Below are 17,290 nucleotides of genomic sequence, written 5' to 3'. Positions count from 1 at the left end.
CCAGGTCATTATAAGGAGATGGAAATACAACAGGTCCTCTGCACTTTGGATAACTATTGATTTTTCACTCCATGTTCTCTGTGTCTCACCCCAACTCTCATAATGACTCAAGTGATGGAACATCAATAAGCTATTTATGGCAAAGCTCCCACATTTAAAGCCACTCAGCAACTCTGCCCGGCTCAACCACCCACAACTTTCAGGTGTGCAGCAAAGATCTCCAATCATAAATAGTGTAAAGGAGGATTGGTCTGCTGCCTGGACGAGTAAAACTTAATACCAGTACTCTTGGAGCACTCAGAAGAATGTGACCCTTGGCTGCATCAATCCTTGCCAGAGAGGATCACGCCGGTACCAAAATTCTTTATGGTCAGACTGAAATAAAACCTTAAGTCATTATAAAGTCCTCCTTCAAGAAGGATGGGCCGGAAAAATATCACACGGTAAGTATACATGCTAAGGGTATGGAAGAAAGAAGTATTTTTTGATGTGCTACACTGCTACAGACAGTTCTCAAGCACACCTTCAAGCACACGGTGCACTCGAGGGTCTGGAAATTCTACTCTAAATTTTAATTTCTACCTTGGTCAGTACAAACATCAGAAATACTGTTTTGTATACCTCTGGATCTCCCCCAGAATCATTTTTAAAGAAGCTGACATCCCATCAGCCACTTTCCAGTCCGCTTGTACTGAGGGAGCTCTCTGTAAGAGCTTACACAGCACATAAGCAGTTCAGCTATCATTAGCTCATCTATCATCACCGAGTTTCTTTCAAAGCCTTTATGACTATCACCCAAGCCTGAAGAGCTGTTATTGGTAAAACTGTCAACTTCCCTTAACATTTTCTACTGAATCTTCAGATCTGAGACCTCATCTGAGGAGATCTCTGCAAAGAAAAGTCCCAGCATGGGAACTTTCCGATGTTCCTCCACTTTCAAGAGACACGTGAAAGAATTAATTCATGGTATTTTGCTGCTGTGGTTTCATCTCTTCTGATCACTACAAGTATTGCCCAGTCATCTCTTGGCCCTACAGTCTTTGGTAGGATTTCTGCTCCACGGAGGCTGTGGGATTGCACACATACACACGTGCATGTTAATTTTTAAACCTTTTCTTAAGCGTTCTTTAAAATCTTACCTGTCACACTTGGGTTTGGGGGGTTGCTTTTTAACACTTAGCTTAGCAAATGTCATGATCTTCCTCATTCTGCTCGCTTAAAAATTGTTTCAGATTGCTTAAGGGTGCACTCCCTTGCCCTACCTTGCTGTTCAAGCTCTGCTGACTTCCTTTAGATTTCTTTCTCTTGACAAGTGGAATACTTTTGCTTAAAGAGACAAATGACATTTCTCTCTACTTCTTGTCACCTGCAAAGCTTTTACTGTCTTAGCTGTCCATTTTAGCTTCATTTGTATCAATTTTCTTCATTTGTATGAAAAGTTAGTATTAACTTTTGGTGTGCTGACACTTAAAAGTTTCCTCTGTCCAAACCTATAAGCAGCAGCTGGTATTAAAATGGTTTTAGAATGGGAAATATTCCTTCAATCTAACACCATCATGTCTGTTTATTAAAACTGAATTAGCAGCCTTTACAAAAAAATATTCTTCTTTTATAACCATAATATCTATTCCTGTGCACTGTTTAAACAATTTAGTGGCAAAGGAATTAACTCTGTAGATAATGCTATTGACATTTCCGAAACACTACTTTTTTCTCCAATACTTTTTTCTCTGACAGATGCAGTCAAATCCGGGCTACATAAAATATCAACCTACTCCAGCAGTTAACCAGCACACGGGATTATTCACCCTACCTGACAAATGGCGCACACAGATACATCCCCATGTTACAGATTTTATAAATTCAAGCCTAATACATTGAAAAAAATATATACTATTGTTTATAAATTATGGTAGAAACAAAAAAAATGCAGTAACAAAGGCAAAAGAACATAGGGATCTTCACGAAAGAATCTCAAGACAATTTCATAGATTGAAAATTCACGGTCTTGGCAGGCAGCTCCCTAAAATGCCAGGCTGTAGTGTTTCTACCTTGAAAGGCAGCCAGTCACTCTACAATTCCATGCAAGACGACATCCTGTAAGATTTTAAGGCATTTGCTTCATTTCATTAGCAACATTTGTATGTTCTTTTTTCCAAGCACACCTCCATATGCATTAACAGCACATACCTTGAAACAAGCTGATAAGGCCCAAAATTAGTTAACAGCAATTCCTGATTGCTTCACTTAGACAGTTCTAGCTTAAATATTCTGGAATACATGAAAATTATCAATAAAATTGATTTAAAGGCTAAATATACCAGTTTCATAGTCATAATATGAAATCTATTGATATTGATATGAATATGATATTGATATCGATATGAAATCGAGCATTTGGCTGATGAGAAAGGCATCACACATTCTCAAAAGCATAGTGCTAGCCCCAGTAGTAAATGAAAGATGCAAAAATCCTGGTAACTCATGCAAATAATATTCTCCAGTATAAATCTTCAGTACTTCATTAGGCTGAGGCCACAAAATCCTCATCCGTACTGCATGACATTAACGAGCCAAGGGTTTAAGGCATAAGACTAAGACTGTATCTTGGTCATAACTGCTCTCCATTTTCCTTTGTTCCTATATTTAAACATGAGAAAATAGTAACTATTCGTCTGCCATATAGTTATTCTTCAACAACACCACCAGTAGAAGTCTGAAAAACCATTGAGAAATGTCTGCAGAAGACACTTAGACTCAGGTATACCTAAATGATTTTATTGAGCACTGGAACAAGTTGCCCAGAGAGGCTGTTGACTCTCCATCCCTGGAGATACCCAAAAGCCATCTGGATGCAATCCTGAGTGATATGCTCTGGGTGGCCCTGCTGGAGCAGGGGGTTGGACCAGATATCTCCAGAGGTCCCTTCCAATCTCAATCATTCTGCAATTCTGTGACAATGCAGGCAATCGATTTGTATTTACATAGCATAGATAAAGCTACTGAATGGACTGCTTTGCTGTGTTACCAACCAGTAAGTCTTAGAAAGGTTTGAGTTCATTTCAGATACAGAGGGTCAAACATATTTATATAGATGTTGTCATAAATAACCCCATTTATTTTAAAAGGAATGCTCACGTAAGTGACTTGAAACTCTTTTCTTGGGAAGATCAGTTTGTTTACCATTTATACTCCACTAATTTCTAAAAAAAAAAAAAAAGAAATAAATAAAAAAATTCTAAGAAGTGATATTCATACCTCAGAGAATGATTCTTCTTACAAAGACGACTCAATACACCAAGCAACTGTTATATAGGAAGCTATAAATCTGCCAGACATTTGAAATGGGCTGAAATATATATTGTCAATTTTAAAAAGAAAACAGCCAGCTGCATTTTACAACTTCCTTGTCACCAAGTCTTTATACATCAGCTCTAATGAAATAGGAGTCTTTGATACAGATTTTTTCACTAAGCTGGTTCCAAGATTTGAGACAATCAAAAGTTAGGCAATTCTTTTTGTTTTCTAGAACAAAAGAGACTTCAAAGTTATAGTTTTTGAATCCCTATCGTTAGCCAGCCTTCTAGCCAGGAATATTATGGATTCCCTTCCAATGTGAAGTAATTAATTTCTAGAAGAGCATCCCATATGTTGTAACTTCTTAACATACAATAACCTAATAGATACATTAACATACAATAACCTAATATTAACATACAATAACCTAACAGACCTAGACAATCATATTACTCTTCATCTGAAAACAGAAGCAGGCTTTAATATTACCCCTCGAAACAAGGAGATGTATTATACTTGCAACCTTCAGAAACGTTTGGTTCTTTTTACTCATCTGTTCTTAAGATAGGGAAATTTGCGAACAATAAAATAAAATGATAGAATTTAGTAGTAAGGAAAAGAAAAGAAAAAATCACAAGATGAGATACGCTTTCTTCTTCTACTAATAGTTTGAAACGAGCCTGAAGTTATGATTGTTTAAAAATCCAAGACTTCTACGTAAGTTTTCTACATAAGTTTTTGAACTTACAAAGCGTTGTGCCTTCTGACGCTCCTCTTCTGTCGCAGCTCTCTCTCGAAGAATGGCTCGAGTCAAATGCTCATTTGAAGAAATCCTTTCTCGTTCCAGAATTTTGCCAAACTCATCACGTACATATGCTTGTTCTTGCTTCAACCTACAGGAAGGGGAGGGAAATTTAGATTGAAAGGTTATTTTCCAATTGCATTTTAAAAGGATATAAGCACAGTCACTTCAAAAGTAGTCACTGAAGTTACTACAGGAGTCTTAAGACAGCTGAATATGAATTCAGTAAAAATTTCAGAAGTTCATTTCAGATTAGTGTTAAAAACAGAATATGTAAATTCAACACGTCTTAGTATCACTATTTATTAAATCATATAAAATACAACTCATTTAAAAGTTTATGAAAATTTATCTCTTAAGTACCAAGGATATGCACAGAGCTCTGTTTGTAGGAGGGTATTGGTCTTGTTTGTTTTAAGGAATTTTTTTTTCAAGGAAACTCCTTCTCCCCGCCCCACCACCTAACTTCCAGGTAAAATCTCCATTCTTTTCTGCAATGTGATAATGTTTTTTGATCTCAGGCCACACCATAAACCCAAACACTGCATCTATTTACCAAGCTGCAAAAAGACCCAACAACCATAATAAATCTTCCCCAGAAATTTGAGAGGATGAGATGGAAAGAGCTACTGAACTTGTTGCAACAGAGTTAACACAGCTAAAGCAGAAAATTCTCACCATTTGCATGTCACAAAACCACAAATTTATTAGAAATCACAGAATTGTAGGGGTTGGAAGGGACCTCAGGAGATCATTGGCTCCAACCCCCCTGCCAAAGCAGGTTCCCTAGAGCAGGTAAATCTTTACTAGATCACTCTATGTAAGCACACCATATCCAATTTTCATGAAAATGTATAGATATAACTTGGTTAGCTAATAAAACATTTCTACTGAGCACATGTTGTGACATTGAGCACAGCGTCAGCATTAGGGAACTCGGAATAGTAATGGCACTATCACACAGGTTTTCAAATACACTTTCAAAAGAGTGGAAGAAAGGAAGCTTAAGGATTCTCGGTGCATTTATACATTGTCAAGGGAGCTTCAGAGAACAAATCATAATGAGTAGGGTCACTTTGTAAAAGGTACTAGCATTACAGTACATTAGATTCTTCCCCAGGGAAAATATTTGAGTGGGGTGGGGAGGAAAAAGACAATTACAAGATGTATTACTTCTGTGCTCAGACACAACCCTCTGAAATGCAGCAACCAACTGGGAGTCTTTATAAAAAGTTTATTAAGCAGCATCTTCAATTACTCCAGCAAAAAGTCAGATTATGCAGCCATGGACCAAATTCCATTAAGCGATTTCCCAAGGTCCCCCAAATTATTCCAGCAGCATTGGTATATCAAATCATTCACACAATCAATGCTGCAGTCAAAACATTCTGGTTGTCTTTTCCATTGGAGAAATAATGTTTTGTCTAAAAAGAAAAAAGTGTCAAAATAGAAGTCTCGGCAGCTTTTTCTTGTGAGAGACAACAGAGAAAGCACTCTGTGTTTCCAGAGACTGCAGTAAGCTCCTTCCTCATCCTTTATGGATTTTACTTCCCACGGATGCTTTCCCCCTAAAAATCCATCTCTTCTTTATGTATATTGTACCTAGCAGAGTAATTAAAGTATATGAAATCAGATAATATCTGAAAAAGCTGCTGGAGGCTTCCACATTACAAACTCTCCAAAATTAAAGTGCTTAGATGGTTACATCTAATTCTTAGAAATTATTCCTGTTTTTTCAGGAGCTCATTGAGTCTTGCCCTTACGAACCTCAGCAAGGTCTCCTCTCAACCTTCCTTGCAAAAAGAAGAAAGTCAGCTTTCCTAACACTCAAAAACAACAGGTTCCCCATGTCAGGATAAACCCTTTGATGGCTTAACCTGACTGCTGTTACATTCAGCTTCCCTGCTAAGTACACTACAGAGGGACGGGCTGTTCTTTTCTGCTTTTGCCCAAACTCCGCACGCCCTTTGCTGCACACTTGCTCCACGATGGTGACCCAGAATCTCGCCTATGTACATCTGATTTCCCACCTTACCGTGAGCTGTTAAGGAGCTTTTCATCAGAAACGGACATCCCACAGAATTAACAGACAATGACACAGCTGTGGGTACGTCCACACGAGAGACAGGAGGGATGGATATGTAACGCTGGTTTCATGCGAGCAGAGAACTCACTGCAAGACTTACTGCTTTGACCTGAGCTAGCCAATTTAAAATCGGTTCAGGTATCTCATCCTGTATCATAGCCATTCCCATCTTGAAAATAGTCTTCGGCATGAATAGCTGGAATGGCTGGGGAGAGGACACCCAAAGTCCAAAGTTGGCTCCCAGAAAATGCCTGCCAAAGCTGTACAACCCACCTGATCTCACAAGTTGCTGGTTTCCAAGCCCACAGCATACTAGAAACTCAAAAAACGGATTCTGTGCCATCCTTTGCTGTCAATCATGTCTCACCATCATTAATAGACCAACCTGCCACAGAACCTACTGCAATAAGGTAAGTGGTGGGAGTATAGGGAGAGACCCTGACTTCCAACTCCTACCTCCAGCAGTAATGCATTATAGGATTTCAACAGATTACCATCCCCCTTGCCTCCTTTTCCACCACTAGGCATGTAAAGTGAAGACATTATTACTAAACAGATAAGTGATGTGTTCTTTGCAAGTACCTGAAGATTAAAAGAACATTAAACATCGCCTACCTCATTAACACCAATAACGAGGATATGAAATATCTACACCAAAAAGTGAAGATCTTTTCTGTGGTGGTGGTTAACAGTTCACACAAATGCAGTTTTGTTATTTACAGACCACCCTTTTTCCTTAGAAATGCAATTTCTTCATGTCTTTAAAAATGCACTCGTAATGCTGTAAAAGTTTAACACGATCAGGGTAAATATCCAAGCAAAAAACTCTAAGTATTTCTTGGGTAATCGGGTAGTTTCCAGTTTTACAGCTAAGTCACAGAAATGCTTTGCATAAGCTGATCAACTTCATCAAAAAATAAAATATAATAATAAAAAAACTTATTACTGCCCCTATTGCACCTAAAAGACTGTTGCAGATTCCAGAGACTAGGAACATTTCTGCAATTTCCCAGCTGACTTTATGGTTGCCCCATTTAAACACATTCATTTTGGGGCCAACAAGGCTTTACCAAAGATCTTTTTAAGACAACAGTTTGGCTTGCTGTTCCCTGAAAATAAAGTCCACATTTTAGCCTTATATAAGAAATGTAGCTTCCTTGATCAGCCCTGCAGCTGGTCCAGAACATCACGCTATATTTCCAGAGGAGACCTCAGCACGGCTCTTACACTGGCAAGGATATTTCTCTCTCCATCTCCTACTGTACGAAAGCAGAAATGTGTTAGACAAATTATTTGCTTCGTAAATTGCACAGTCACTTTGGTGATTAACTAATACTTTGCAGGCTTTTTACTCTCTGCTATTTCTAGTTAGCAGATTTACAATGCCAACGTCTTTGTTAGTTTGTTAGCAGATCTACCTTGCACTTTCATAACACTTATTAGTTAGCAGTTGTCAGTCATTTATTTCCCAACATGATCCTTTAATCTTTCTTTTGTAATATTATCACTAAATGTAGTACCATAAACATATCTGAGAAATAAAAATATTAACATCAGTTCCTAGACTGCTTTCTGAGAAATCCCATTACAAACCACCTTCTAGCCTAATAATCTCTATCTGTCATTGTCCACAAGCCTCCACCTTCTCCAGTTTAACTAGTAATTTTCTAAAACTGACAATTAAGGCATTGAAGAGATTATGCCTACTTTTTAATCTGTTGTTTAAAAGCTATGTTGTAGCTATGCTGTTACAGGGGGGGAAAAATAAAAATCAAATGATGTATCATTAATTTTTCGCTTAAGTAAAGACGACTTTGTCTCGCTTTCCATTCCTTTCTCAATCAGTAACAGGTCTTCTCTTCCACCTTTGTGATATCTTTGCCACTAATTTTACTTCAACAGTTCCAGAGCTGTCTGGATTACCTCCTGGTCTCCCCAAAACACCTTTCTTTGCAAATGGGGAAAAAAAAAAAACAAAAAAAAAACCACAAATCTATTCAGTTTAAGACATACCAGAGTAAAGAAACTTCCACTTGATAATTAGCAGTTCTCATTATGACCCCCTCTGCATATTTAGGAGGAGTTCTATCTAGTTTTTAGATCAAGACACTCAAGTTATCTCAGAGAAAGAAAGAAGCACAGCAAATATTTTGCCATTATTTTTTCCTAGTTGGGGTGGCACTCTACTATAAAAGAAATATATAGTATTTCATGGTGAAATTTTATACAGTTTAGGCCAAAAAGGTACTAATTTTATGTTCTTCAAAAACATCCAAGGCTGACTTGCACGTAACTGCACCTTAAAGCAAAAACATTAAGTCTTTCCTATTTACTCAAATCCTCATTCATGTGATCTGAAATGTATCTCACTGTACCTACAGAATAAAATATAACTAGTTAACTTCCTGAAGCACCCACTAGACTTTTTCCACTTAGAGCAACTTTTATCCACAAAAATGTCCTATATGCCCATCACAACTGATTTAAATTCACCAGAGTTTTAAAAGAAGAAGTAGGATTTTGAAGTAATTTTCATTTATTTGAGTTACATAATTGGGTGGCTCATAGGAGCTTAATGAAACAAACACAAGGCAGCTATCTTCTGATCTCAAACATTTGCTTGCATCAACTTACAGTAGTTTCCTTCCTTGACATTACAAATTCATTTTGCTGGCATTCAGCAAGTACTGCTGCTGAGTGAAGGCAAACATCAGCTAAATCTACAATAATAAATTATATTATTACCTAGCCAAAAGTAAAAATAAATAAATAAATAAACAAATCCATATCTGCAATTTATAAGCAATTAAATAGCACAACTTGTCAGTACAGTCCACTATTCCAAGAATTCCACATAAATAGACCACTTAAAATGACATTTTAAATTACAACAAAATTAAAGGCTCAATATAATGGTTCTCACATTTAAGCGGAAAGCTCTAGTTAACAGACAAAAGACATTATGCATTACACTGATCATTTACACAGAAAGTACTTTAAAAAAAAGCTGCTGAAACAGCAGAGAAGGTTGCTTGCTATACATTTTTCTGCAAAGTTGATAGTTTGAACAAAATACTCTAATTATGAAATACTGTTTCAAGTGTACAGCTATCTAGTTACAGTAACTGATTTAATCAAATAAAGGACGCAATGCTAGCTCTTTTCCATAGGGCTTCTGAAAGTATGTAGAGTATTAACAAGAACCTCTAAATACTAAGGTTTGGATTAACACTTTGCAGTATTTCATGTTCTGAACTATTTCCTTGCATACGATTATATACACAGAAACCAGAAGTTCCTGCCTTAATACGGCAGACAGACCTTTGTAATCATCTTGTCCACACTCCCTGCTTAAGTAGGGTCAGACAGAGCAGGATGCCCAGGGACACTCCAGTTGGGTTTCGGTTATCTCCACAGATGGAGACTTCACATTGTTTTTGGGTAACCCGCTCCACAGTTTGACCACTGGCCCTGTATTTTCCTGTGTTTAGATGGAATTTCATGCTTTTCAGTTTGTTTCCATTGCCTTTTGGCATGGTCCTCAGATCTCCTTGCTCATCCTTCTTGAAAATCGGAGTGCCATTTGCTTTCCTACCTTCTTCAGGAACCTCTTCTGACCACCACGACCTTTCAAAAATAACTGGCCTCGCAATGATGTAAGTCAGCTCCCTCACACCCGTGGGTGCAACTTGCCAGCCCCCATGAACTTATCTATGTCCAGTATTTCTTTCCAGTAAGTGTCCTAACCTGATCCTCCTTCTCACGTAAGTCGTCAGTGCTCCCTTCCCACTGGTCTCAGGGTGCTGGGATTCCTGGAAGCTGGCTTTCAGAAGGATGAAGGCAGCACAGAGTATCTCAGCGTATTCTCTGTCCTTTGTCACCGGGACTCTGCCCCACTTAGCCGTGAGTGGGTACACATTTCCCCTAGCCTTCCTTTTGCTGGTGATTTTCACACTGCATTTTGGTATCCATTAGAGAGACTTTTCCATCTGTCCAGAGATCTGCTGATAGATAAAGCATTTAATTACGTAACCCCATGAACTAAAGCTTTTGTCAGAAGAAAAGGAGCTGTACTGGCTAAAATTGGGCACACCTTTGTACCAATGGACAGCGCTGCTAACATCCTGCTTATCCCAAAGCAGAAAATAAAAATTCTCTGCTCTGCCTGAGGCTCTTATTGCTTTTAAAGACTGGACTTAGGAGCTTAGCTAGATGAGAAAAAATGATTGAATTTGCTTTGCAAATGAATACTGTGGCAGCTACGAAGCTTACCCATCTGAATGAAACACTTGATTTGAGATCCCTTTAGAGAAATTTCCTAAATTCAAGTAATTCCCATCTCATTGGAGACAATACCGCTCATAGCCACTCTGAGCAGGACACCGCTGCATCAAAATTACTGAACACAAGAAGCAGACCTAAATAGGTGAAGTTTGGGTTTTCCTCAAAAAACAGACAGGAGGATGATTGAGCATTCCTGACACAAGGGAAAAAACACACATGAAAAGAAAAGAAATGGAAGAAACTGCAGGAGGCTAGGTAAGTTGTGATATAACATTCACCAAAGATTTATGGATCTCAGAACAAACAGAAGCATAATAAGAATTTGGATATTTTTAGTTATCATATTTAGGTCTTACCATAATTTTTGACTGCTTTATTCCTGAGGTCTTTTTAATCAAAACATTGTTTACAGGACACTCCATCTAAATCAGATTCTGTTCAAGCCCAACATTAAACCTATCACATTATTCTCAAGGAGTGATCTTGCACCCACCAGGCAACAGATAAGTAAGATATCTGACAGCTGCTCACCTACATGCAAGCCAATTTGTTCTTACATTTAGATTTTGTGGGGCTGGGCAGGAGGGATTGAGGGAAAAAAACAAAAGTTACGCATGGCCAAAACATCCGTCCTAACCCTCTCCTTTGAGTAGATCTTCAGACCAAAGCCAAAGTGGAAATACTTGGTTTTAGCAGAATAATCTTCTGGCTTCTGCGTTTCTCTTTTTTTTATTAATCTTTAGTTTTTTCTATAAAAGCAGTGGTTGTAATATTCCAGGTGGCTGGCATTTATTATGTGGCTTTTGAACTAATTATGAACACGCTACATGCAAGTAACAGAACCCACATGTGAATACACCAGACTTGTCAGAGCACAGTAAGACAGCCTGAAACGCTTACCTCACTCCTCCAGAAGGAAAATCTCTTTCTAGAGGTTCTGACTTGTCCAGACCTTAAGGAAGAACCACTGGAATATCATGGCAGTGATGCTGTCCCACTCTGTCACCGGAACAGGCTGCAGGTGGGACCACCCAGCTAGCACCCAACCACACGATCAGTTATCGGTGACCATCACAGCTACCACGGGACATAAAATGTCAAATGCTTTGTGCATCTCAGCCATTTACTGAAGTTGACAGTAGAGGGAAAGCAAATTTGCCTAAATTGAGGCATATTAAGAAATAAATAGAATAAATGTATATTTAAAATCTTATGTAGAAACCAGCTATTTTAATTCTCATACTTTTAAACTTCCTGTATGTATCATAGAATGGTTTGGATAGAAAGGGACCTTAAAGATCAGCTTAGCTATATGTGCTCAGATGGAACTAGGGTTAAATGCAACTATTTCGTGGGTGTATACTGGCAAAAAAAATACAGAATTAAGTAATGACTTAAAATGAGTAGCTGGCAGCTATCATACAGAGTCCAAAAAAAAAAAAAAAAAAAGATGAGGTCAAAATTCCCAACCAGCTCCACTCTCCAGTCACTGTGAAGCAGAATCAGGAATTTAAGAAACAAACAACAAAGCCCAAAGCCTCTCTAATGGGACCAGTGGTACATTTCCTGTAATCTCTTTTTAAGAAACAGAAACTCTAAGAAATAAAACTTCTGTCCTTTTATCCTTTTCAGATCCATTTTTAAAATGGGTTCAGGAAAATAAAATTGTTCATTATACCATCTGAATTTACGACATGGTACTGTAATCTTGCACAGCATGAACCACGTTAGCCACACTAATAAGATGAATAATTTAAGCCTCAATCCAGAAGAATTCGCTCAATTGTTTACTTCGAAATATCCATTTCTGTCATTCTTGAAAAACACCTGCAGACATTAAACATTATCACTAATGAAAAAGCACCTTTTAATTCATGGACAACAACAACACTGAGAAAATGCTAAAGAGCAAAACAAGAAAAGAAAAACACCAACAGCTTTGTGAGTCTTGAGCTTCGATGGCCACTACGTGATTTATTCCAAACTAATCCACAATGCACGGGAAATCCAAAACTGGCAAACAATACAATATTAAAAGCAAATACAGCGATGTATCATTTTCAGCCCTTCTTATTTCCAGATATTGAAAATTTATTACGCTATCAAAGATTAAATATTTTCTTTTTGTTACTTTTCAGGGAAATGATTACTTGCCAGTTGTTATATCTTTATTACAGCTCCAAGTTACACAATCTGATGGATTTGTGGTGATCCAAGATAAACTCACTCAAGTCCAAAGCATGACCCGTGTCATTTTTCATTACCTCCAGCCAACCAAAATCAAAATATTTCCTGTTTCAAAGTCCACTACTGGGAAAATCAGAGTCATCCCCTCCTTTTCTCTACAGAATGTAGAAAAATCTAAAGAGGTATTGGTCTTAAAAGCTGGAAACAATCCTGACGTATGAAGTCCATGTAAAAAGATATAAAACTCCAACACTTCAGCATTGAAAAAGTATATCTGTATAATTCCTTACACTGAGAATTCAGAAAGCTTACACTGACTAAAAATAAGAGTACAATGTATTTACAGTGGAAACCGTTCACCTTTTTTTTTTGCCTAGTTTGACGCAACCAAGAATGTTAATGCATTCTGACAGACTTGCATAACATCCAAAAATGTTTTGAACAATGCTGTTTAGGCCACGATGCAGTATTAATGAATGAATAATGTTTCCCAGTACTGACTTTCAATATTTAATGAATGCATACTGAATGTGCTATACGAATGTTGTTGAAAATCACTGTTGCTGACAAGGGATTTGAAAAGATGCTCGAGAAATCAGGAAAACCTTTAACCTAAACTTAAACTGGGAAGTGTGAAATGGATATTTCTCTTACTCAAATTCACCAGGCTGCAAATTCAGATACATTACTTATCTAATGCTTATCTGCTTCTACAAAACATGGTTAAGGCCAGAGATATGAAAAATAAATTACCTGAATCACAGAATCACTGGCAATGCTTCTTTCTCTAGCAAAGTCTCAGAATGACAATACGAAAAAGTTCTGCTGAATTGAAGAGATTTCCCAGCATTATTTGCACGTTTAAAAAAAACTCATCTCTATTTCAGTTTATGCAAAAGTTAACAGAAAACATCGTTCCTCTGCACCACACATCCATGTTATATAAAGCAAACCTTTTACCTTCAATTTTTGCATTATCTACTGTCCACTTGTAACAGATAGGCAAAATGTAGTGTTTTTTTCTCTATTTGACTGTGTTCTTTTGGTGACATTACAAGTGACTTGTATTATAAATTATGCACTGCCCTGTTGTGGGAAGGGAGGAGAACCCAAACCATTACTAAAAAACATCCATAGGAGAACAGAAACCTCTTCTAAATTTAAGATTGGAATACATCTTCCCCAAAATTATGTTCCACCCAAGTGGTTTTTGAGACCTCTCCATACTAAACAGATTTTATTAAATAGGAGACAATTAGGACCGGTAAAATAGAAATGAAGCACGGCAAAGTAAAAATGCTAAAGCTTTAAAAAAACACGGCATTATAAAAATCAAAGAAAGCAAACATGCAGGTCATCAAATCCCAATCTGCAATCACTTGATGGCTGCTTAGTCCAAAACTATCCAAGTGGGAACACGTGGATCAGAATTGCTATACTCTCTATAGACCACAATATTCACAATCAAAATTCTTATCACAAATTCGCTGCAAATCATCAAAAGCTCTAATGGTGATGGTGTGTGGAGGGGGATAGGAGAGATCCAAGGTGCCAGCAGTGCTCCCCTTCCCTGTCCCACCAAACAATTTTGAGTAAGGCAGTTTGTGCTACACACCAGCAGGGTGCAAAATTTGAGCCCTTTGCATCTAACCCGACGTATTCCAGACCTGGTGTCTGGCTTCCCCCTGGACTACACAAGCAAAGGGTATCCAGGCACTTGCCAGTACCACTGAAACCATACCAGCTGACTGGCCATAGAAGCCAGGCAACTTCCAATAGCTCAGAGCCAAGTTAAAATGCAGAAACAGAAGGAAGAAGAGAAAATGAGAGAGGCCACGTTACACACTCAGGATATGGACTAGGAGGTCTTTTTGTCCTCCGAAGAGAGCTGGCAGCCGCTCTGGATCTTGGGAATTAATATAACAAAAACAAATGTGATCATCATCTGTTTCACGCATCTTTTTCTTTTTGGAGATTTTAGCATGGTCTTGTAGTAATTACTGTTACTTTCCTGTGCTTGTACTTCATATTATTATATTTAACAAGAACTCCACTACTCTAGTCCATAGGCATTTCTTCCTCACAACGACCTGTCCCTCCTTAATGCTGGCAATACACAAACATGAAATTTGTGTAACACTCATTGGAAAATATATTGAAAATGCATTTTCAAAAAAATATATAGAATATATACTGAAAGTAGGAAAGTGGCGGTAATTACAAAATTGATCCCTAAGCAACACAAGCTTTCAATACAATGTCAATTCCTCCCTCAAATACATTCCATTACAATCTCATCTTTGGTCAGTCCCAAATCATTTTACAGTTCTGGCATTAGTTTGGGGGATTTTTGTGTCTGGTATTAATATGCAAGACAGCAAGATACTGAGGGTTTTGCTTTACAGTAGGAAGTCCGGTTTCCTGTCCTTCTTTAGCCTGTTATACAACCCAAGAGAACACACCAACCTACTCTGCCCAATTTATCTTGGTAAAAGCAAAACTATGTTCCACCCTACCTGCTTAACCATTTCTCTGTTCTCTCGATCATCCTCTGCTTCAAATGCTGTACTTCTAAAATCACCCGTAACAATGAGGTTCAAGCAATAACATTCAGCTGAACATTTCATTCATTTCATTTTCCCTGCCCTCCAGCCCCAGCATAACATCTGTCAATTGAAAATCTTTGCTAATGGCCATGTTATTTTACCTGCCAGTGCTTGATCAAGAGATCAAAGACACTAATTTCAAGACTTGTAATTATATACAGCTCTTCAATTTATCAACAAGACTTCCACAGACAGCTTGTTAATACCTAGTGCAAAATGGACACTAACTCCTGTCGGTGTGCTGATACCTTACTGAAGTTGGCTGGGTTAACTTTCTTTCTGGGGTGCTTGGTGTTTTGTCAGTTGTCTTCCTTTTCTAGGGTAGGATAGAGGTGGTTGAGCAGAAGAAGAGTAAGCAGGAACAAGGGAAGGCTGTTTAAACAGGGGGGTTGTAATTATACTTCATATGGCCACTGTTTTTTAAAATATGTGCATATAAATCAGTATTATATAAAGACAGAATAGATGAACAAATTTCTACCTTTATGCCAGAGGCATGCAGACAACCTAAATCAGAATAGTAAAACTGTTTTACATAATTTGTGTAAGTATTTAGTTGAGACTTTTCTTGATATTCTCATAACTCCAGTTCAAATTACTTTCCAATTTAATATCACTCCTCTTGGGATCTGCAAAGGCAGTCATGAAATTATGACAACATTAATTCTCCATTAAAGTGAAGGGGTAGTTACCTTTTTTTTTTTTTTTTTTTTTTTTTAAGTGTTTCTCTGCTATGTCTACTTATTTGCTACTTTTCAAAATGAAAGAGCTCAGCAGTTTGAAAGCAAAGATTTGTTTTAAATTGCCATGGGGGAATAGTTTCCCTCCTCCCTCCTTGAATCTAAAACTATAAAACTATGAAGCAGTGTTATTTTTGTTGATGCTCTCTCCAAATAAACTCACTGGCTTCAAGTCATTTTCCAATCTCCCTGAGAAATAAACTTATCAAGATGAAGCTTCGTATACCATTGTCAGCTGAGATGCCAAGTTTTAAAATCAAAGTGAAGAATAATCCCTTGAAAATGGGGGGTTTATAAACGTAGGAGTGAATTATAGCACTGCTTTCTCCAATTTCTACTTCCTGTCTCCAAGATTCATCCCTGCATATACTGAGCACCAGACGTAACAGTATAAAGAGAGTGAGACCAATAACAGAATCTTGGAGAGTAACCTGACCATTGCCAAATATTGTTTTTTCTTCCCAGAAAACATCAAAGAAAACAATACGGGCTCCTCTGACAGTCTGGTATCTCCAAACCTTCATCCTCCTAAGCAGCATGCCTGCAAACATTTTTGTTTCCTAAGCATTTTGCAGGTAAGATATTGTGTTACGCTTTTAAGATTATAAAAAACAAAAGGTGCAATGCGATCCCATTCCGGTGACTTCACCCCCATTATAAAATTATCTCTTCAACAGTTGGCTGTTGGAAGAGGGATCAGTTACAATACCTCACCTGACCGTAGTAGTGTTTTACAGGAAAATCTGTGCCAAAACCTCAAACATCTTCACATTTAATTTTAGTTACTTCCCCCACATGCAAAGGATCTTGACCCAGCCTGACCTTGCCCATTCCTTTTTTCCCTCTGGCATAGCAGTGTTATCCCATAACCCTCCAGACCTCAGTAACATTACAGCCATCGAAGAATAAATTCACATCTTAATCTTTTGCTGGGTGTCAGACAGGACGTGGGATACTTCTGCTGTGAGAGGGGTGAAGGGCATGGCCAGGAAGGGAGAATAGGAGAAACTGAACCTGTGGAAGCAATGCCAAAATTTGTCCCTTTTTCCTTGAATGCTTCCCAGCCCTGAGGCTGAACTGCCCCTTTGGACAGTCAAAGCAAATATTTTTTTGGTTCAGTTTGTTGTTTTGTTTTGTTTTGTAAACAGCCACACACATCAAACTTGTATATTTTGTTCTGGTAAGTGAACAGCCCTCACCACATCGCTGTGTTATCAGATGTCCCGCTCCATAAAAGCTTACTCGATAATTCTACCCAACTGCTATTTTAAGTCCTCTCTCTAGTGTG

The 17,290-nt window shown here is 37.9% G+C and overlaps 1 protein-coding gene across 2 annotated transcripts in view; it reads right to left on the bottom strand.

Moving 5' to 3' along the window:
- The window catches only part of CHCHD3 (coiled-coil-helix-coiled-coil-helix domain containing 3), a 150,215-nt gene that overhangs the window by 97,623 nt on the left and 35,302 nt on the right, over positions 1-17,290 (bottom strand). For both annotated transcript variants that reach the window (XM_035566581.2, XM_035566582.2), the window contains exon 4: positions 4,046-4,190. In XM_035566581.2, the coding sequence (XP_035422474.1) occupies positions 4,046-4,190 (145 nt within the window). The remainder of the gene's footprint in view (positions 1-4,045; positions 4,191-17,290) is intronic.

The sequence above is a fragment of the Cygnus atratus genome, chromosome 1, assembly GCF_013377495.2.
Source record: "Cygnus atratus isolate AKBS03 ecotype Queensland, Australia chromosome 1, CAtr_DNAZoo_HiC_assembly, whole genome shotgun sequence".
In the NCBI taxonomy this organism is placed as follows: Eukaryota; Metazoa; Chordata; class Aves; order Anseriformes; family Anatidae; genus Cygnus; species Cygnus atratus.
This window is presented reverse-complemented; position numbering and strand designations above follow the sequence as displayed.